This window comes from Sorex araneus, chromosome 3 (genome assembly GCF_027595985.1).
Source record: "Sorex araneus isolate mSorAra2 chromosome 3, mSorAra2.pri, whole genome shotgun sequence".
NCBI classification, from domain to species: domain Eukaryota; kingdom Metazoa; phylum Chordata; class Mammalia; order Eulipotyphla; family Soricidae; genus Sorex; species Sorex araneus.
Window position 1 is genome coordinate 222,674,373 of NC_073304.1, and position 20,845 is coordinate 222,695,217.

The 20,845-nt window shown below is 51.9% G+C and overlaps 1 protein-coding gene across 1 annotated transcript in view; it reads right to left on the minus strand.

The window, feature by feature from the left end:
* Positions 1-3,204: 3,204 nt before the first annotated feature.
* Positions 3,205-20,845, minus strand: part of DHX8 (DEAH-box helicase 8) — a 34,265-nt gene continuing 16,624 nt past the window's right edge. The window contains exons 14-23 of the mRNA XM_004620970.2: positions 20,584-20,769; positions 20,261-20,471; positions 18,605-18,786; positions 12,612-12,752; positions 11,699-11,854; positions 8,770-8,907; positions 6,742-6,870; positions 6,423-6,619; positions 5,864-6,043; positions 3,205-3,891 (exon numbers count right to left, since the gene is read on the minus strand). Of these exons, the coding sequence (XP_004621027.2) occupies positions 3,672-3,891; positions 5,864-6,043; positions 6,423-6,619; positions 6,742-6,870; positions 8,770-8,907; positions 11,699-11,854; positions 12,612-12,752; positions 18,605-18,786; positions 20,261-20,471; positions 20,584-20,769 (1,740 nt within the window). The 3' untranslated portion in view covers positions 3,205-3,671. The remainder of the gene's footprint in view (positions 3,892-5,863; positions 6,044-6,422; positions 6,620-6,741; positions 6,871-8,769; positions 8,908-11,698; positions 11,855-12,611; positions 12,753-18,604; positions 18,787-20,260; positions 20,472-20,583; positions 20,770-20,845) is intronic.

Consider the following 20,845-nt stretch of genomic DNA (forward strand, 5'->3'; position numbering starts at 1 on the left):
GTGTGCAGAGGGTGCTGGGGGGAGCAGGGTGGGTGGGGCTCCTGCACTCGCCCCTGTGTCTCTGCTGTCCCCAGGCCTGAGAATCCACGTCCCCCTTCTCCATGTCTGCCAGGCCCCAATAAAGGTTCCTGCTTCCTGTCGGTTGTGTGTCTTCTTTGCTGCCCGGGGAATGGGCGTGCGTGTTTCGGAATAAGCTCTGGGGAATCCACCCTTTTTTCCCCTCTAGGAGTGGCCTGTGAGTGTCCAGCCCTGCCAGGGAGGCTGGAATGTCTCTGGCCCTGGGCCAGGCAGCCTCCAGACCGGGTCGGGAGGGCTCGGCACTGAGCTTTGAGGCCTTTCACAGGCTTCCTCAACGCAGGACCTTGGACCCGTGGGTCCCCATGACCCCACTATTCATATGTGTACCCCATATGTCCCCGTTCAGGCCTGGCTCCATCCAGGTTGCTGTCTGTCAGGCCAGGATCTGAAGGACAGGAAAGATAGCTAGGCAGGAGGGCGCTGGGAGAAGCTGGCGCCGGCCCCGAGTTCCAGCCAGTGGGAGAAACACACAGCTTCCGTCAGGCCTATAGGGGCCAGCCTCCACTATGCCCAGATATGGAGGGGAGCAGAGCCCCAGGGCCACATTTTCTGGGGGGTGGGGAAAGTGTCGGCATGAGAGGTGACTGCACAGATGAGGGGGCTGAAAAGGATAGCGGCTAAAGCACTTGCTTTGCACACGGCACACTGGATTTGGCTTCCTGAACACCGCTAGGAGTAAGCCCAAAGCATCACTAGGTGTGGCCCAAGACAAAATGCACACGTACACCCATTTTTAAGTTTCTGGAGGAAACTTAAAATATACATATGCTGGCTTTGTACACACCAGAAAGTGGAACAGAAAAAAACATTAAATGCCAGTTTGGAAAACTACATAGACTTTAATTCCACATTCCAATCAGGCTGTCAAGGTGAGAAGTAAAACCCCAAACCCTAGGGGCCTGGAGCAGAGATCGTGTAGAGGACAGGGCTCTTGCCGTGCACACAGCTCGCCTGGATTTAATCTCCCCACCCCAAATGGTTCCCTGAGCACCGCCGGGCCTGGCATCGAAATCAAAACCAAGAAGGAACCTTGAGGTGGAGCTATTCACCCCCTACAGTACCCAAAGAAGCTCTCTCACTGCTCTGCTGCTCGCCTGCTGCCACTCGCAGGGCACTAGGGTGCTCCAGCCGTCCCGGGGACAGCTCAGAACAAAGCAGCCGTGGGCTGTGTGAAGGTCCACCCAGACCCAGGGTCCTGCCCTGGCATGATTTTTTTTCTTTTTGGGCCACACCCGGCGATGCACAGGGGTTACTCCTGGCTCTGCACTCAGAAATCACTCCTGGTGGTACTCAGGGGACCATATAGGATGCTGGGAATTGAACCCGGGTCGGCCACGTGCAAGGCAAACGCCCTACTCGCTGTGCATAGGAGGGAGCTTAATAGGCTGGATCACACCAGCCCCCTGCCCTGGCGTAATTGACAGCTGCCCCCACAAGCACCGAGGCGGCAGCAGGAAGCACCCGAGCTGGGCTCCCGCAGAGTTGGGGTGAACAGCGTATTTTCATGGCCGAGAAGATTCCAGCTCCCTGCACGAGACCCACATCCTCTCCTGCACTGTCACTCGATCTTGGCAAACGGCGGTTCAAGGAACAGAAACAAGGACCCCATTGTGTGGGAGCAGCAGGCGAGGCCTTCCGCTGGCCAAGAGCTGGCTGCTTTCTCCCGGAGAGGCACAGGGTCAGGCCCCAGGCATGTTATCAGAGCACTGACCCCAGTTCCTGGGCACGATGTTCAGGGAACACCCACGGAGCTGGTCCTTGCTGCTCGCCAGCCCAGCTCTCCCGCCCGGGCAAGTTTGCTGTCCCCTTCTCAGACTCGAAAAACCCAGCCCTGGGAGCAGGGGGACCTCTGAGGAGCCAACGCCATCAGTGCTGGCCACTCGGGTCAGGCGCGCTACTCAGCCCAATTTGCTCCTGAACTGCAGAGAACTGGGTTGGATTAAGCCCGGAGAGCAGAAGATATTGCATATCTCCCTGTAAGATATGAAAGTTCAGAGACCAGAGAGAGTACAGTGGGTAGGGAGCTTGCCTTGCATGTGGCCGACCTGGGTTTGGTCTCTGGCACCCTATAGGTCCCCTAAGCCCCACCAGAAGTGACCACTGAGTACTGCTGGGTATAGCCAAAAAAAAAAATTGAATGTTGAGCCTGCAAAGATCCCTGCCCACCTGGAACTACTGCCCTGGGCTTCCGGGGGACAGACCCAGAACTGGAGCTGGCCCTCGGCAGGCTTCTGACCGACCCCAGGCCTGCGTTCCTTCGGCTGAGTCTTCGGGGCAGCTTCGTGGGCTGCCCACCTGTGGGCCGAGTCGCTCACAGTCCAGCACATGATTCCATGGTAGTTCCAGACTTTATGGTGGGATGAGGGAGGTCGAGGGGGTCGTGACTGGACGTGCCCAACCCCCAGGGAACTTCTCCAGCAGCTCCACGTTCAGACCAGTCTCTTGACAATCTGGCCTGGCAGCTTCTGCCGGATGTTCTCTAAGTCTCCCAGCTTCCCGGGAACTGGGACGGGGCTGCCAGGATGGGAGGGGCCCGTTCCCCACCGACTGCTGGGTTGAGGCCACGGAGAAGGAGACCCGGAGCACAGATGCCCGGGCAGTGCCACCCCGCTGAGAGGAAAAGGCTGGTTTTCTGTTTGGGTTGGGGAAGGGGCGGCTTTGACTACAAAAGCCCTTTGTTAAAAAGCCCGCAGAGCGACGTGGGGGTGGGGGGTAGAAACAACACAAAATAAAAACCACGCGTGGCAGGCAGGACGCAGCACACCATGTAAGGAGCGAGGACGCGTGGTGCGGCAGCATGGTGGGCGGGCGGACACCCCAGGGGGCACTCTGTATTCCACAGGCCCATCTGCAAACGCTCTGGCGTCAGGGTGGACACTGTCAGCCATCTGAAGGCCTAGGGGCCCCGAGAGTGAGCTCAAAGGGGTGGGGCATGTGCAGCAGCCTGGCCCAAGCAGCACCACTCTGCTGGGTACTGCCAGAGTGTAGCACCTCCTGGGGTCTGGGCATCATCTCTGAGTCCAGGCCCCAGGCCAGGCGCTGGTTTCACGGGACTCTCCACTCCGTCTTCCCAGCTCTGTCCAGACCAACAGCCTCATTCTGCTAAAAGAAATCACCACAAACCGCTTCTGTTTCCTTACAAAAATAAATATTTGCAGCAGGAGGTTAAGCAAAAGGCCAGAGAGGGGCTGGAGAGGGGGCAGGAAGTGGCGCCAACACTTTCTATGGGCGTCCCAGCTCCTGCCAAGACAGTTCGAGACGGGGCTGGGTGCCTGCGGCTCCCCTGGGCATTCCATCCCCAGGCTGGGCCGAGTTGTCCCTTCCACGGGGATGTGTACCTGTGCTGATGGAGACCCCCATACCAAATGGCTCCATGACCTGGGGTGTGGGAGCTGGTGGTTCGGTCACACCGGGAGGAAATCCCTGCTTCTGTTTACCACCAGGGAAGAAGTGGGAGTCCGGGTGAGAGAGTGCCCAGTTCAGACACGTAGGCACAGGCCAGCTGTCTCCACACAACCAGCTTTTCCCCAGGAAGAAGGAGGCCCAGCCCAGGCCCACCAGTGCACTCGAGGCAAACAGACCAGTCTCGCCTTTCAGCGCCGCCGGAAGGCCCGGGAGATTCTCCAGGCGTTGGGCTCCTCGTAGCGGTTATATAGGGGCTCCAGACGCTGCTGCTTCTTCTGCTTGCTTAGCTTCGTCGGGTCGGAAACCTTGAAGAAGGCCGGGGCAAACTCCACGAGCCACCGGGGGTCAATGGTGGTCACTTCACGCATGTACTCCTTCGTCGTCAGCACGAGCTCGTGGTACACCACCCTGCGTGAAAGGGAGCATGAGGACGCATGTCTGAGCCCATGAGATAGTCCCCCTGTCCCCGCTGACAACATCCCCACTGGCAGCTCCTGCTGACCCCTTCAGAGCGGGAGGTCTCGGCTCACGACAGCCACACTCCCGACCTCAGGAGAGCTCTCAGAACAGTGTCTTCAAGGACTTCAAGAGACATGGAGGGGCTGGAGCGATAGCACAGCGGGTAGGGCGTTTACCTTGCACGCGGCCAACCCAGGTTTGATTCCCAGCAACCTGTATGGTCCCCTGAGCACCACCAGGAGTAATTTCTAAGTGCAGAGCCAGGAGTAACCCCTGTGCATTGCCGGATGTGACCCAAAAAGCAAAAAAAAAGCAAAAAAAGAGAGAGGAAAACGGAGCTGGGCAGAGCTCAGCAGGCTGAGCGCACATTGTATGAAGGAGGTCCAGGTTAGAGCCCTGTACCACAAACTTCAGCCAGGAGTGACCCCTAAGCAGACCCCTAAGCAACTCCGGGAGTAGCCCGAGCACGGCTGGGTGAAGCCCCTCCACACAACAAACCCAAACCACCTAGAGCCAATCCCCATCCCTGGCCTTGTCTCCTGCTGGGAAGCTGGAAGGTGCTTTGTGGGTTGCCTCTACTGATCACGTGGGTCTTAGTGAGGGGTTGCCACAGGCTTGGGGAAGGGGGGTCAGGCAGGGGAGGCTCCGAGTCTCCAATCCAAGAGGCACCGTGGCTTTGAATCCACTTTCTTTTTTTTTTTTTTTTTTGGTTCACACCCGGCGATGCACAGGGGTTACTCCTGGCTCTGCACTCAGGAGTCACCCCTGGCAGTGCTCAGGGGACTATATGGGATGCTGGGAATTGAACCCGGGTCGGCCGCGTGCAAGGCAAACGCCCTACCCGCTGTGCTATTGCTCCAGCCCCTGAATCCACTTTCTATCAGGGTTAAGATTCTAATTTTTGGCTTATTTTGAGCCACACCAGTGGGGCTCAGGGGACCACGCAGTTTCAGGGCTTGAACCTTGAACTTCATCATGAAAGGGTCCGTAAATTGGCCTTTGCCTTATTTTCCCAGCTGAGATTCCAATTTCTTAGGGTTGGAGACAAAGTACAGAGGGTAGGGCACTTGCACATGGCCAACCTGAATTTGCCTTGCCAGCATGGCATGATGTTCCCCTGAGCACCACCAGGACTGACTTCCTCACACAGAGCGAGGAGTAAGCCCTGAGTGCTGCCAGGTGTGGTCTAAAAACCAAGGAAAAAAAAATTAGGGGATGTGGGGACAGGGATGCAGCTCAGCAGTAGAAAGCTGGGCCCTGCCTGCCCTGTGTCTGGGCAGGGTTTGATCTGCAGCACATTAAAATAAATAAATAAAAAAATTTAAATTTATTTGAGGACCACACCCAGTGATGCTCAGGGGTTACTAATGGCTCTGCACTCAGCAATCACTCCAGGCGGTGCTCAGAAAACCATCTGGGATGCCAGGGATCGAACCAGGTCAGTGGTGTACAAGGCAAATGCCCTGCCTGCTGTACTACTGCTCCAGCCCCCCAAATCTTTATTTTAAAAACCAACTCACAGGGCTGGAGCGATAGTATAGTGGGTAGGGGGTTTGCCATGCATGCGGCCAACTCAGGTTCTATTCCCAGCATCCCATATGGTCCCCTGAGCACTGCCAGGAATAATTCCTCAGTGCAAAGCCAGGAGTAATCCCTGTGCATCACCGGGTATGACAAAAAAAAAAAAAAAAAAAAACTAAAAACAAAAAAAACCAAAAAACCCAACTCACCAGAAGATCTCTAAGCACCTTCTCAGCTCTCACCCCTTATCTTAATTCTTGTAAGAGTCTGAGACAGTGAACTTTGCAAACTCATGCTTCTGCTACTCTAACTCAGTTACAACACACCTGGAGGCTGGGCGTACAGCCCAGGTCCTCTGTGCCCAGAGGAGCCCCCAGCCCCCCCCCGCCCGCCCACCTACCACTCGGGCTGTCTGTTGAAGAGCGCGCTGGAAGGGTGGATGTAGACCACCTGTTGGTCGATCAGTGTCCGGTAACCCTCCTGGGGGTCTTTCTTAGCGGCGTTACGGAAGAAGCCACTGCAGATGGCTTTCTGCACGCGGACTGTGGACTTGCCACAGGAGACCACATCCAGCTTGTGTCTAGCAGGAGAATGAAACAAGAAACATGTGAGCTCCCCACGGTTGGTTCTCGCTTCCAAAGTGCCCGCAACTCTGGACCACAGAGCAGGCACCGGGGCCCTCCCTGCCACCCGCGAAGCACAGAGCAGCTCCTCTGTGGGCAGACGGATGCCTAAGGAGCAGGTACTTCACTCACCGAGGGGCGTGCCAGCAGAGGGCATTTCCCGCCCCCCCAAACCCTCTTCCTCCGGGGGACTTTGTGAAGTGGCTCTCAGCCATCAGCTCAGGGAAAGGCAGGGGAGGCATGCAGCTGCCCATTGCTTCACAGGTGCGCACAGGGATGAGGAGACAAGGAATCTAAGGCTGTTCGCCTGCAGCAGCAGGAACAGTCACCAGTTACCTGTCCATTATGCCTAACATCTGTTTGCGAATGTCCTGGGCCCGGCGCAGGGAACGGGCCTGGATAAAGTTCTCATAGCACCAGGGATTGGAGAACTTGTTGTTCTTCCAGGAGTTGTACACGGCCAGTAGAGTGAGGTGGTCCCCTTCCGTCTGGTGGAACTTGGCCTTCTTCTGATCCGCCAGGGCTTGTTTATCCTGCCACGCAGAGGGGAACGGGGATTATTTTCCTCCCCACAGCCTCTAACTGCATGTCCAGGATGCACTGCAGTGATGCCACTGTGCCTCCCCCTCTGAATGGGGGGGTCTGAGCCCCTTACCTTGGGTCTGTAGAAGACATTCTGCACCGACAGCATGGACACGATGGTCAGCATCTCCTCACTGCAGCCCAGATGCACGGACATGATGAGCATTTTGCACAGCATTGGCTCCAGGGGGAATTCTGCCATCTAGAGGGAGAAGTAGAAACTGCAACTCATTTTGGGGAGGTGGTAGGGGTGCTCTGGACTGGTCAGTGTGAGGCAGGCCAGAATGGGTTGCCTCTAGCTGGTTAAGGGCTAGCATGACAGCACAGCGGGTAGAGCACCTGCACTGAACTCGGCTGACCTAGGCTTAATCCCCAGCATCCTGTGTGGTCCCCACCAGAGGTCTGCCAGGAATGATCCCTAGGAACAGAGCTAGGTAAGACCTGAGCACTGCCGGGCATGGTACAAAATCCACAAAAAATAAGCACTGCCCTCCCTCTCCCCCACCAAAGAGACTATACAGAATCATTTCCCAAAGAAACCCCGATCTAATAAGTGTAACCAATTACTCTCAGGGTACTAATCTCATTCTTTTGTGTTTTTATTTAAGGGGGTATTCACACCCAGTGGTATTCAGGAACTATTCCTGATGCTGTGCTCAGGAGCAAGCCCTGGTGATGCAGGTGAAGTACCTTCCCTCTCTGCGGCACTACCTCTCTGACCCCGGGGGGCTTTTTTTAAATCGACTCAAGAATATATACTGAGAGTGTCAGAGCAAAAGTACAGTGGGGAGGGCATTTGCCTTGTATGTGGCTGCCCCAGATGTGATCCCCAGCATCCCATATAGTCCCCTGACTGCCACCAAGAGTAATTCCTTAGTGCAGAGCCAGGAGTAAGCAAGTCCTGAGCATTTCCAGATGTACCCAAAGAACCACCAAAACACTATATGTGTGTGTATGTATGTATATGTGTGTATATATAGATATATAGATATATGCATACACATACATATATATATATATATCACTACCACTGTTATCCCGTTGTTGATCAATTTGCTCTAGCGGGCACCAGTAACGTCTCCATTGTGGGACTTGTTACTGTTTTTGGCATATCAAATACGCCACAGGTAGCTTGCCAGGCTCTGGCATGCGGGCGAGATACTCTTGGTAGCTTGCTGGGCTCTCCAAGAGGGACAGAGGATTCGAACCCGGGTTGGCCGTGTGCATGGCAAACGCCCTATCCACTGTGCTAGCGCTCCAGTCATATATATATACATACATATACATATGTGTATGTTTATATATGTGTGTTTATATATATATAAGCAAGTGTGTATACACACACACATATATATATGTGTGTGTATGTGTGTATATATATATATATATATATATATATATATATATATATGCTGAGGTAAGGTCAAATACGGACAGAATTCCTTTTTCTGTAAAGAGGAAACAATGTTGGAGACCGGAGAGACAGCATAGTAGGTAGGGCACTTGCCTTGCACAAGGCTGGCTGACCCGGGTTTGATCCCTGCACCTCATATGTTCCTGAGCATAACCAGGAGTGGCTCCTGAGTTAAAGCCAGGAGTAAGTGAACAACAACAACAACAAAATATAGAAAAACACTTTTAAGGCCCAGGGAAATGATGAAAGGACTGGAGCAGGAGGCCATATGCTCTATATGCAGGAGGCCCAGATTTGATTGCTGGTACCTCTGGAAGTCCCCTGGGTAATGCCAGGAACAGCACCCCAAGGACTAAACTGGGTGTAGCCCCTGAGCACTTCAGGCATGCAGGCATGCCTGACCCCAAAACCAAACCAAAACAATTTTCAGCAGGTAGGGCGTTTGCACTGCATATGGTCGACCTGAGTCCAATCCCCAGCACCCTGTATGGTTCTCTGAGCCCACCAGGAGTGATCCCAGAGTGAGAGCCAAGAGTAAGCCACAAGCACGACTGGGTGTGGCCCCCAAACAAAATTTTAGTGATAAGAGCAAATCCAGGTTCAACAGAGTGGGCACCTAGAGTTTATCCTGGCTTTACACAGAACCAGGTGTGTTCCCCCGAGCAGCGGCGTGAGTCTGGCTCCTACCCTGCGGCCCAGGCGGGTGAGCAGGCCCTCGTCATCCAGGGCCCCCAGCGTGTACAGCTGCTCCATGGCGGTGATCAGCGTCTCCATTGGCGGCGCATCCATGAAGTCAAAGGACAGCAGGTCATTGATGCCCATGGCCTAGAAGAGGGAAACAAGTGTATGGACTAAGGCTCAGCCCAGCGACAGTCAGCATGGAGAAAAGAAAGCTATGCCCCGTCTGTTTCTTCAGCCACAATCAGGAGGCTGCCAGCAGGACAGCAAGACAGCTCTTGCTCATACTTCAGCAGGAAACTCGAAAAAGCCCTTCCTTGACGTGACAGTGCCTACGACTCAACAACAAGACCAACGACTCAACTGAAAAATGGCCAAAGGACTTGAACAGCCACTTCTTCAAAGAAAACAGCCCAGCAGCGCATGAAAAAATGCTCAACATTACTAGTAATTAGGAAAGGGAAATCAAAGCCACGAGGAGGTACCACCTCATACTCACTGGGATGGCGATTAAACAAATAAATAAACAAAAGAACCAGTGTTGGCAAGAAAATAGAGAAAAAAGAATCCCTATAATTTGCTGGAGGGAATGTACAATGTTGAAGCCACGATGAAAAACAACCATCTCTCCCCACTAAGTTAAACATAGAATTACCATATGATCCCGCATTTCCACTGCTGAATACGCATCCAAAAGAACGGCAAGCAGGGATCCCAATAGGTACCTGCATGCTAACATCCACAGCAGCACAACCCATAATAATCAACAGGGAGAAACCACCCGAATGTTCAGACAGATGAGTGGATAAACCTACACAGGATATACCCAACATGCAACATACAGTGACTTAGATACTGTCACTTACCCTTAAAAAGTAATGAAAATCTGATTTTAGCTACAACATGTATGAACTATAACATCGTATTAAATAAAATAAGCCATATCACAAAGGCTATCACAGGATTTCATTGGTAAGCAGTACCTCTAAAACAGGCCAAATGCATAATAGAAGCAGATTACGGCTGGGTCAGGGATAAAGGTCATACTGCCTTGCATGTATGAGCACGAGACGTGGGTTCAATACCTGGCACCACAAGAGATGAGATAAGAAAACAGAAAAGAGAAAAGAAATAACCAGGGTTTGGAGCAATAGCACAGCAGGTAGGGCATTTGCCTTGCACGCGGCCGACCCGGGTTCGATTCCCAGCATCCCATATGGTCCCCTGAGCACCACCAGGGGTAATTCCTGAGTGCAGAGCCAGGAGTGACCCCTGTGCATCATCGGGTGTGACCCCAAAAGCAAAAAAAAAAAAAAAAGAAAGAAAAGAAAAGAAATAACCAGAGTGGGGCCGGAGCGATAGCACAGCGGGTAGGGCGTTTGCCTTGCACGCGGCCGACCCGGGTTCAATCCCCGGCATCCCATATGGTCCCCCAAGCACCGCCAGGAGTAGTTGCTGAGTGCAAAGCCAGGAGTAACCCCTGAGCATCGCTGGGTGTGACCCAAAAAGAAAAAAAAATAAATAACCAGAGTACAGAGGCAGAAAGGAAAGGGTTAAACAGGCAGCGATTCTGTTTGGGATGATGAAAAGCTTCTGCAACTGGACAGTGGTGATGACTGTACAACACTATAAGTAAACAATGCCATCATGGCGACACTCTGTGTGTCTTACTATGTCTTACTATGTGCGTCTCACTGTGATTTTCAGAGAGATCACCTGAGCTTATCTGGCTCTTATGTACATACACTGCTTCTGCGGAGCACCTAGGAAGCGCTCAGTACTAGTTTAAAGGGTAAGAAAGTAAAGGTGACTGAAGTAGCGCCCCAGGGCTCAGGCTGCACTAGGGTGAAAACGGAAACAAAACCACCGCCCAGTGCCATGTGCTTGCCTGGCACCCAGTGAGCTGCCAACATCTGTTCGCTCATCTGAAAAATAAATGAAGTGACTGAATGATGATTATCCAGGGATGTCCAAGCTAAGCGCTCAGCTTCTTCCCCACAAAGCGACCATGCCCATAAACACAGCATGTGCTCTGTACATGCCCATCTATGAATAATAACTAGAAGGAATTATGTGAGCAATCAGGAAGCACTGTGCCTCGTGCCTGTACCTGCCACAGCCCTCTCCCAACACACACACACACACACACACACACACACACACACGCACACCTCTTTCATGAGGACACAGAGCAAAGGGCTGAGAAAATACACCTGTCGAGGCCACGCGGCTCGGAGCAGAAGGGAAGCATCTGGGCTCCAGAGCCAGGCGCGGCTTCTCTCCGAAGCTCCACGTCAGCATCTCCTAGGGGGGAAGGAGAATAGACCGCGACAGCACTCTCTGTGCCCGTTCAGTGCCAGGGCTCCAGGGAGCGTGAGCGCCGGGGTGGGGGGAGGAAGCCCTCATCTGGGAAATTACTCAGGCGGCTCCCCTGCCAAGGGAGAATGAAGGCCCGCGCTGGGGCGCGCGGGAGGAAGAGCACTGACTCAGAATGAGCGCCAGGCCCCCGGCGGCCCGCCTGAAACCCGGACTGAGCTCCCTGGCAACGTGCGTGGCCTGCGAGTACTGCTTCCGTCTGCAGAGGAGAGGAGCGGTCCTGGGGTGAGGGGAAGTACACATCTAGCCCCTAGCTCGGCACTGACTCGACTTTTCTAATTTCCTATTAGAAAAGACTCCAGGGCTGAAATCTCTTACAACCGAGTCTCCCGCTGGTTATTACGGCGTGGGAAGAAGTATGGGCTCCCCAGCAGCCGCGCCCGCTCAGCCCTGGTCCCGAGGTGGGGATGCAGTTATCGCAGCTGCCAGCACTTCACTCCGAGGGACTGTTTTCAGGAGGTTACTTCGGTATTTAACAAGGTTCATAAAAGGAGAGCCATTTGCAAAGGCCAGAGCAGTGGCCCATTCCACCAGCCCACTCTAACAAGACAGTGATTGCTACCTTGAGGGACAGCACCGTGCTTGCCAAGTTAGTTCTCTGGATTTCCGGCACGTTGGTGGTCAGCATCTCGTCCCGGTAGGCGCGTTCCGTGTACAGCCGGTAGCACTTCCCTGGGCCGGTTCTCCCAGCTCTGCCAGCACGCTGCTTGGCCTGCGCCTGGGAGGGAAGGGAGAGAGCAGCATTCCTATTAAACACGAGCAGCTCTGCCTGGGAAATCGGTTAAAAGGGAGGCATTTGGCAACTAGCAGAATCAGAAACGCCATTTATCTCACTTCCTTTAGGACCATTTCCGAGACTATCAATGCTCTTAAAGTCGCACACATACATACACATACACAAAATCCTCAGCACTTCATCAAGTTTGTTAAGACACAATTGTAAAGATCACAGATAACACTTTCCATTGAGTGTGGCACAGTGTGAGAGAGGAAGCACGGAACAAGACAAAATACCACTGCACGGATCTGACCAGAAATAAACCAGACATCAGTCCCATTAACAGCTACCCTGTAGTTGTTTGAAAACACAGGTATGGGGGCCCGACAGACAGTGCAGTGGTTACGGCACAGGCCATGAATGCACCTGGCCTCAGTTGGATTCCCAACACCACGTGGTCCCCAAGGATGGCCAGGTGCAGTCCTGGAGGTCTCTGGGCAATGCCCAATGTGCCCTGGGTATCTCTAGCACTGCAGGACACAAGCAGCATCATACCCTTGGGTCCTTGAGGTGAACTAATAGCCTGGTTGCACAGATTCACTGATGGGGCCCCCAGAACTCCTGCGCACCACTCAGGAGGCAAAAATTTTTTAAAAAATAAAAATTGGGGGTATAAATGCTCAACGACAAAAACATTCACTCATATAAACAAACAAGTTACAAATCAAAACCAAAAAGAGAAAGCAAAGAAACATACCTGAGAAATGGGAGTCACAACCAGCTGGTCAATTCCTGTTTTGGAATTATAAACTTTCTGCTTCACGAAACCTGGGTCCACCACATAGTAGATGCCATCAATGGTCAGCGAAGTCTCTGCAATGTTGGTGGCGATCACCACCTGCAAACCAGAAGGACCGGGGGGAAGTGAAGAGGGCTGGCTCAGCCCCGAGGGATGAAATGGGATCCCCTCTCTCCATCCCTCCCAACCTCCCTAGATGACCTGCGAGCACTTTGTCTCAATTTGGCCCCGAGAGAGTGGAGGGGCAGAGACTTCATCTGAAGGTTTTGATGAGGAGCAGGTGGCATCCAAGGAGAAGCGGAACAGCAAAAAGCTAAGGCCAGGGACAAGCGATTTCATTTGCACAAAGGACTGCATAGCTCATCCCCTAGATCCAAGTTTGATTGTTACAATTTTAATTGTCTAGCGTCCTGGGAGAGCAGACACTTCCTGGCATCACATGTGCCAGTGCAAAATGAGATTTTTCTTCTCCCATGGGGACATCAGGATTATAAAATGAGCTGTTTGTGTATGTGGAACGAGAGAGAGAGAGAGAGAGAGAGAGAGAGAGAGATTTCCACCCTCCCCTCCCTCTGCTCATAAAATGAACCATGAGGCAGTCAAGGAGTTTCAGTGTGTGCGTGACTGTGTGTGTTGGTGTGTGTTGGTGTGTGTTTGTGTGCGTGCATGCGCACGCTGACAGCAAGTATATGTGATCTTGATTATTGGTCTCCGCTTGGCACTGCCACAGTTCTTCTACCCAGAGGTTCAGCTAATAAAACATAACTGCCGGGAAGAACTATTGCCAGGAGGCACCAGAACATCTCACATTCGGCCAGCATCTCACCCGCTCTCAAGGCTTTTTCTTCACCTGCCACAGAAGCAATGCCAAGAGGCAAGTGGATGGGGCAGGAGGAGAGCAGGGGAGTCACCAGCCCCGCGCCCCCTGCTCCCCTTCCCCTTGCCCTTCTCAGCACCACCCTCTGTCCAGCTACCCACACCTGCTTCCTGGGAGCCATTTCTCGCCTCTCCTCCACCACCAGACCCAGACCCCACTCTCTCCATCCTAACTGTTAAGGTTACTTCACCTTCACCTCCCTTCCATTTGCAGGGACTTACGCGAGAGAAATAAAAACATTGGTCTACCTAAAAATCTGTGAACTATTGACAGCAGCACTGTTCATGAGAGTCAAGATGTGGAGGGGGTAGGAGTCACAGGACAGTGGGGAGGGCATTCTTTACGCGGCAGACCCACTTTCGACCTCTGGCAGCCTGTATGTCCTCCAAGCACTGCCAGGAGTAATTCCTCAGAGCAGAGTCAGAGTAACCCCTGAGCATCACCAGGTATGGCCCCAAAAAAGTCAGAAAAAGGAGTTAAGAGTTAAGATATGAAATGACCCAAAATGACTAAAACGAATAAACCCCAAAGGCCACCCACCTCTTTTCCTGTTGTCTCATGCTCACACTCACACATGTATTTATATTTTGGGTGCAGAATATTTTACAACAGACTATTATTCAGCAGTAAAAGCAATGCAGTCTCTATACATACTACAACATGGATGAGTTTTGAAAAGAAGCTAAATGGAAAAAGTTGAATCACCAAGGATCACATATTATATGATTCTATTTACAAAGGATGATCAGAAAATGTAAATCTCCAAGCAGAGGATGTGGTTCAGTGGTATAGCATACACCTTGATGTGTGAAGTCCTGAGTTCAATTTTTGACACTGCTAATCATCATCATCATCATCATCATCATCATCATCATCATCATCATCCCCAGAGAAGACCATAGAGATGCTCAATGGGCTGAACACAGGCTTTGCAGAAGTCCTGGGCTTAGTTCCCAGTACCGCAAAGTTCCCCATGGAAGCAACACAGGGACTCACCCCCGAGCACAGAGCCAGGAATAGTCCTTGAGATTTTTTTTGTTTTCTTATGTTTTGGGGTCTTACCAGGAGATGCTCAGAAGTTAGTCCTGATTCTGCACTCAAGAATTAATCCTTGTGGGCTCGAGGAACCATATAGGAGGCCAGGGATCAAACCCAGATTGGCTGCATAAAGCAAGCACCCTTCTCACCGGACTACTGCTACAATCCCTATGAGTAGTCCTTGAGCGCTGTGAAGTGTGGATCCCAAACAAAAAACACCGGGGGTATGGTGCCGCCAGTAAGTCAACCTGTACCTGTGGGGCGAGTGCATCAGCAGCCTGATGGTGCCTTCAGGCTTCCTAGTACACCAAAATTGCCGTTATACCTTTGGCCAGACCAAATAACTTGGGGCCAAGTTTACCAAGAAATTAAGTGGCCAAAAGTTAGGTATGTGGGAGCCATACCCACAAACCACCTCCTGCTAGGCTATACAAGCTCATTTACTGGCCTTATTTTAGACACCCATAAATCTTGAAAGAGATCTTAAACCACAGTTAAACCCAGACATGTGCATGGCTAACCAGACCAGGGTAAATCAGAGGAGGCAGGTTAGTCTGGTGCCCGCCCGAGCACTGCCCCCGGCAGCCGCTTGCCTCCACAATCCACAATCGCAGCAATACCCCTGGCCTGACTCCATCATCTCAGGACAGACCGACCTCACCAAGACATAATCTGATAAAAATTTGGGTATGTGGGTTTTGGGATTGAAATTTCCAGATTTTCTCAGAATTGGGATGGGCTACCTCCCCCTAGTCCCCAATACTCCTGGAAGCACTGGCAGTCACTGCCATAAACTAACTCCAGCACCACCATGTAAGCTCTACTACTGGCCTTGCTTCAGAAACCCATAAATAAATCTTGAAAGAGATCAAAAGCCGAAGTTAATCCCGGATTCACACATGGCTGAACAGACTGGGGTAAATCGGAGGGGGGCGGGTTGGCCAGGGGTCCGCCCAAGTAGAGCCCCCGGCAGCCATTTGCTTCCACAATCCAAAAATTGCTGCCATACGCCCGACCTGACTCCACCATCTCAGGATAGATCTCACCAAGTTATAATCTGCTGAAAATTCGGACATGTGGATTTTGTGACTGAAATCTCCAGGCTTTCTTGGGGTCGGGATGGGCTACCTCCCCTCACCTCTCTGTACTTCTGGAAGCCTTGGCAGTCACATCCACACCCCAAAGTGGCCACCCAGTTGAAAAGCTACTCCAGCTTTACTGTCCCAATAAAATTACCGAATGCCCTGAACAAACACCATGACCTCTTAGCACCTGCATTGCAAACCATAATGCAAAGAAGGAAAAGGAGAGAGAGAAAGAAGGAAAGTGCCTCCCATAGAGGGAGGCTGTGGGTGGAGGGGATGGTGGTAGGGAAACAGGGGAAACTGGTGGTGGGAAATGTACACTGGAGGAGGGATGGTGAGGGATCATTGTATGACTGAAACCCAATTATGAACAACTTTGTAATGGTCTATCTATTGGATATTTAATTAAAAAAAATATCCAATAGATATAATGTGGAGTTCATGCACAATTCAATCAGCTTCATCAACGGCTTCATCAATGGCTGAATAAATAGTGGTACTCTTACATTACATATTGGATATGCCAAAAACAGTAACAATAAGTCTCTCAATGAAAGACGTTACTGGTGCCCGCTCGAACAAATCCATGAGCAACGGGATGACAGTGACAGTAACAGTGACTCCTACATTAAAAACAACAATAACAACTCCCCAAGGGGCCAGAGCAGGTAGAGCATTTGCTTTGCACATGGCCAACCTGGGTTTGATCCCCAGCACTCAATATAGCCCCTCAAGCACTGCCAGGAATTGTCCCTGGGTGCAGACCCGGGAGTAAGCCCTGAGCACCACGAGATATGGCCCCAAAACAAAACAAAAAACAACTTCACAAGAAAATTTCAAAAATGTAAGTATGGGGCTGGAGTGATAGCACAGTGGGTAGGACATTTGCCTTGCACATGGACAACCTGGGTTCCATTTCTCTGTCCCTCTTGGAGAGCCCTGCAAGCTACCAAGAGTATCTCGCCTGCATGGCAGAGCCTGGCAAGCTACCTATGGCGTATTCGATATGCCAAAAAACAATAACAAGTCTCACAATGGAGACATTACTGGTGCCCGCTCAAGAAAATCGATGAGCAACGGGATGGCAGTGACAGTGACAGTAACAGTTGGGGTCGAAGAGATCAGATAGTGGGTAAGATGTTTGCCTTGCATGTGGTAGACCCAGGTTCAATCCCTGGCCCTCCATAAGTACCCCAAGCATGTCAGGAGTGATTCCTGAGTACAGAGCCAGGGAGTAAGCCCTGAGCACAGCTGTGCATGGTGCAAAAATGAAACACACCAGAATGCCATGTTAATAACAGTAATCACTGCAAAATTCTGTAAATATACTAAAAGCCACTAAATAGTAAATGCATCTGTTTAGGTTTTTAGGCCAAACCTGTGCAGTGCTCAGGGGACTATACAGGGGCAGAGGGTAAAAACCTCTGCTGCCTGCGTGCAAGGTGAGTGCCTTCCCCACTCTCCTACCACTCCTGCTCCCTTGAATAAAATGCTTTAACGGAGTGAGCTGTTTCTCAAAAAAAAAAAAAGAAGCTGTTTTTAAAAACCTCACATATGGGGCTGGAGCGATAGCACAGCGGGTAGGGCGTTTGCCTTGCACTCAGTCGACCCTGGTTCTAATCCCAGCACCCTATATGGTCCCCTGAGCACCGCCAGGGGTAATTCCTGAGTGAAGAGCCAGGAGTAACCCCTGTGCATCGCCGGGTGTGGCCCAAAAACCCAATAAATAAATAAATAAATAAATAAATAAATAAATAAATAAATAAATAAATAAAAACCTCACATAGGCTGGCAATGTGGCTCAATGGTAGAGCACATACATCACAGTTTAAGACCTGGAGTTTGATCCCAAGTACAAAAAAAAAAAAAGGCAAATAGCTACTAGTCTCTTCTGCCCCTCATACAACCACACTCCTGCCACTGGAAGTCCACAGTTCCCTGAAATGGCCCCTATTCTACCCCCAGGTGCCCCAGGCTGCTCTGTCTGCTCAGAATGTGTCTACCTGTCCTTCCTGTGCTCTTGTGGGTCCTTAAACCCTGCTCACTCCCTCAGATCCTTACTTCCAGAGATGACTAGGCTGGGAGCACCCCTTCCCAACATCCATAAGCAGCGAGAGCACATTCACAGAAGCTGTTAAGAGAATCGGCCAGGGGCTGGAGCGGTAGCACAGCAGGTAGGGCGTTTGCCTTGCAAGCAGCCGACCCAGGTTCGATTCCCAGCATCCCATATGGTCCCCTGAGCACTGCCAGGGGTGATTCCTGAGTGCAGAGCCAGGAGTAACCCCTGTGCATTGCCAGGTGTGACCCAAAAAGCAAAAAAAAAAAAAAAAAAGAGAATCAGCCACTGGCAGCTGCCCGCACAGCAGGTTGATGCCTAACTTCAGACAGCAGCCCTGAGCCTAGTGGCTGCTCAAAAAAATGTGTCAAAGGTGGGGCTGGAGCAATAGCACAGCGGGTAGGGCGTTTGCCTTGTACTCGGCTGACCCAGGTTTGATTCCCAGCATCCCATATGGTCCCCTGAGCACCGCCAGGAGTAATTTCTGAGTACAGAACCAGGAGTAACCCCTGTGCATTGCCAGGTGTGACACAAAAAACAGAAAAAAAAATGTGTCAAGGGGCTGAAGAGATAGCACAGAGGGTAAGCATGTTTGCCTTGCATGCAGCCAACCTGGGTTCAATTCCCAGCATCCCACATGGTCCCCTGAGCACCGCCAGGGGTAATTTCTGAGTGCAGAGCCAGGAGTAACCCCTGTGCATCGCCAGTTGTGACCCAAAAAAGAAAAAAAGAGTTGTGTGTCAAGGGAGGAGACAGAAAGAAAAGAAGCAGGGGCCACTCCTGTTCCTGACTACACTACCGGTTACGAGGCAACAAGCGAGACTGGCCCACCTGCGAGCTACACATACTCTCCGGCCTCAGGGCTCATGTGCCTGCCATTCCTCCCCACAGTTACCTTTCTGCTGCCAGGAGGAGCTGGGTCGAAGATGCGGGTCTGCATCTCACTGGGCAGGGCCGAGTACACGGGCAGGATGATCAGCTCTGGCACATCAGGCCCCAGCGATTTCATTCTTTCGTACAGGATCTCACAAGCGGTATCAATCTCTTCCTGACCAGTCAGAAACACCAGGATGTCACCTACACAGAGAACAAAAGCTTGATGTCCACCAAGGTCACAGAGACAGATGCTTGGGCTGGGGAGGGCGCCGCCCACAGGCTGAGCACATGCAATTCCACGCAGGAGGCCCTGGTTCCATCCCAATGGGCACAGGGCAGGGAGTAGCCCCCAGCACGGCTGGTCGTGGCCCAAAGACACAACAAGTAAAAATAAAAGTTCCACATGACAACAATGCACACTCAGGGCTGGAGCAATAGCACAGCCAATAAGGGATGTGCCTTGAATGAAGTCGGCCCGGGTTCGATCCCTGGCACTACACACGGCTCCTGAGTCCCATCAGGAGTGATCTCTGAGTATAGGGCCAGGAGCCTGGCCTGCAGGATTTGCCCCCACACCAAAAGTGCTCCCCTTTTCAAAAAATTAAAAAATAAGGGGCCGGAGTGATAGTACAGCAGGTAGAACGTTTGGCTTGCACGCGGCCTACCCGGGTTCAATCCCTGACACCCCATATGGTCCCCTGTTGGGGACTGGCCTTGGTAGTCCCTGCCTGTTTTCCCTGAGAAGGGAATGAGCAGGAGGGAAACTTGGCGTGTGGGAGCGCCATGTCCTGGCGGTTGACCCTGTTCAGGGGGGCCGAAGGGAAGGCGGCACCTGATCCACCCTGCCCGGGCCAGAAGCCACATTCTCACTCCTGTTCTGTTTTGCTGAGAAAGTTCAAGGAACTGCCCGCATACGCAGCTGCAAAATAGAATAACAGACAGCGGAGCTCGCCCAACTTGTGCCCCTTGGCTTTCCCACGAACTGTCTACTGCATACTATAAAAGTCAACCAGCGGGGCCGGAGTGATAGTACAACGGGTTGGGCGTTTGCCTTGCATGCAGCCAACCCGGGTTCGATCCCCAGCATCCCATACAGTCCCCCAAGCACTTCCAGGAGTGATTAGTTGTGTCTGCAGAGCCAGGAGTAACCCTGAGCACTGCTGGATATGACCCAAAAAGAAAAAAAAAAAAAGGCAATAAGCTTTGCAATAAAGTTGCTGTATGCTTCATACAGTCCTCCCTACCCCATCTTTGCGGCTCTCATTCCCTCTCTCGGGCTGCTGTTCAACTAGCTGCACAGGTCGAGGCAATCCCCCAAGCACCACCAGGAGTAATTCCTGAGTGCAGACCCAGGAGCAACCCCTGAGCATTGCTGGGTGTGACCCAAAAAGCAAATAAATAAATAAATAAAATAAAATAAAATAAAATAAAAAATTTTAGGGGCTGGAGCAATAGCACAGCCGGTAGGGCATTTGCCTTGCATGTGCCAACCCGGGTACAATTCCCAGCATCCCATATGGTCCCCCAAGCACTTCCAGTAGTAATTCTTGAGAGCATGAGCCAGGAGTAATCCTGGTGCACTGCCAGGTGTGACCAAAAAAAAAATTTTTTTTAAATAAAAATAAACAAACATATCAGAAGTTTGACTAGGAGGAAGACTGCTCTTTCTCCTTACCTGGTGGTTCCGTTAAATGGATCTGCATGACAGTAATCAGGCTGGCGTCCAGATAATCTGTCTCGGGCTCCTTGGTGTACAGGATCTCCACGGGGTACGTTCGGCCTGGGATGGTGAAAATGGGAGCTTCGTAGAAGTACTGGGAGAACTTCACTGCATCCAAGGTGGCCGAAGTGACAATCAGCTTCATGTCCTGCCGCTTCTGAACTGTCTACAGGGAAACGCCAAGGGACTTTCAGAAGAGCCACCAGGAGGGCCCGGCACCCCCCAGCCCTAGAACTCGGTTCCACCCAAGGCAGAGAGCACCCAGGGGACCTGCTCACCTTTTTCAACAGGCCAAAGAGCACATCCGTGTGGATGGTGCGCTCGTGCGCCTCGTCCAGCATGATGATGGCGTACTGCGTGAGGTCGGGGTCGATCAGGCACTCTCGGAGCAGCATCCCGTCTGTCATGTACTTGATGACTGTCTCAGGGCTGGTGCAGTCCTCAAACCGGATGGTGTAGCCCACCTACAGCAGAACCAACGCAAAGACAAAAGTCATCTTTTCGAAATCACTGGGTATGGTTTCGGCCCCATCGGATCAC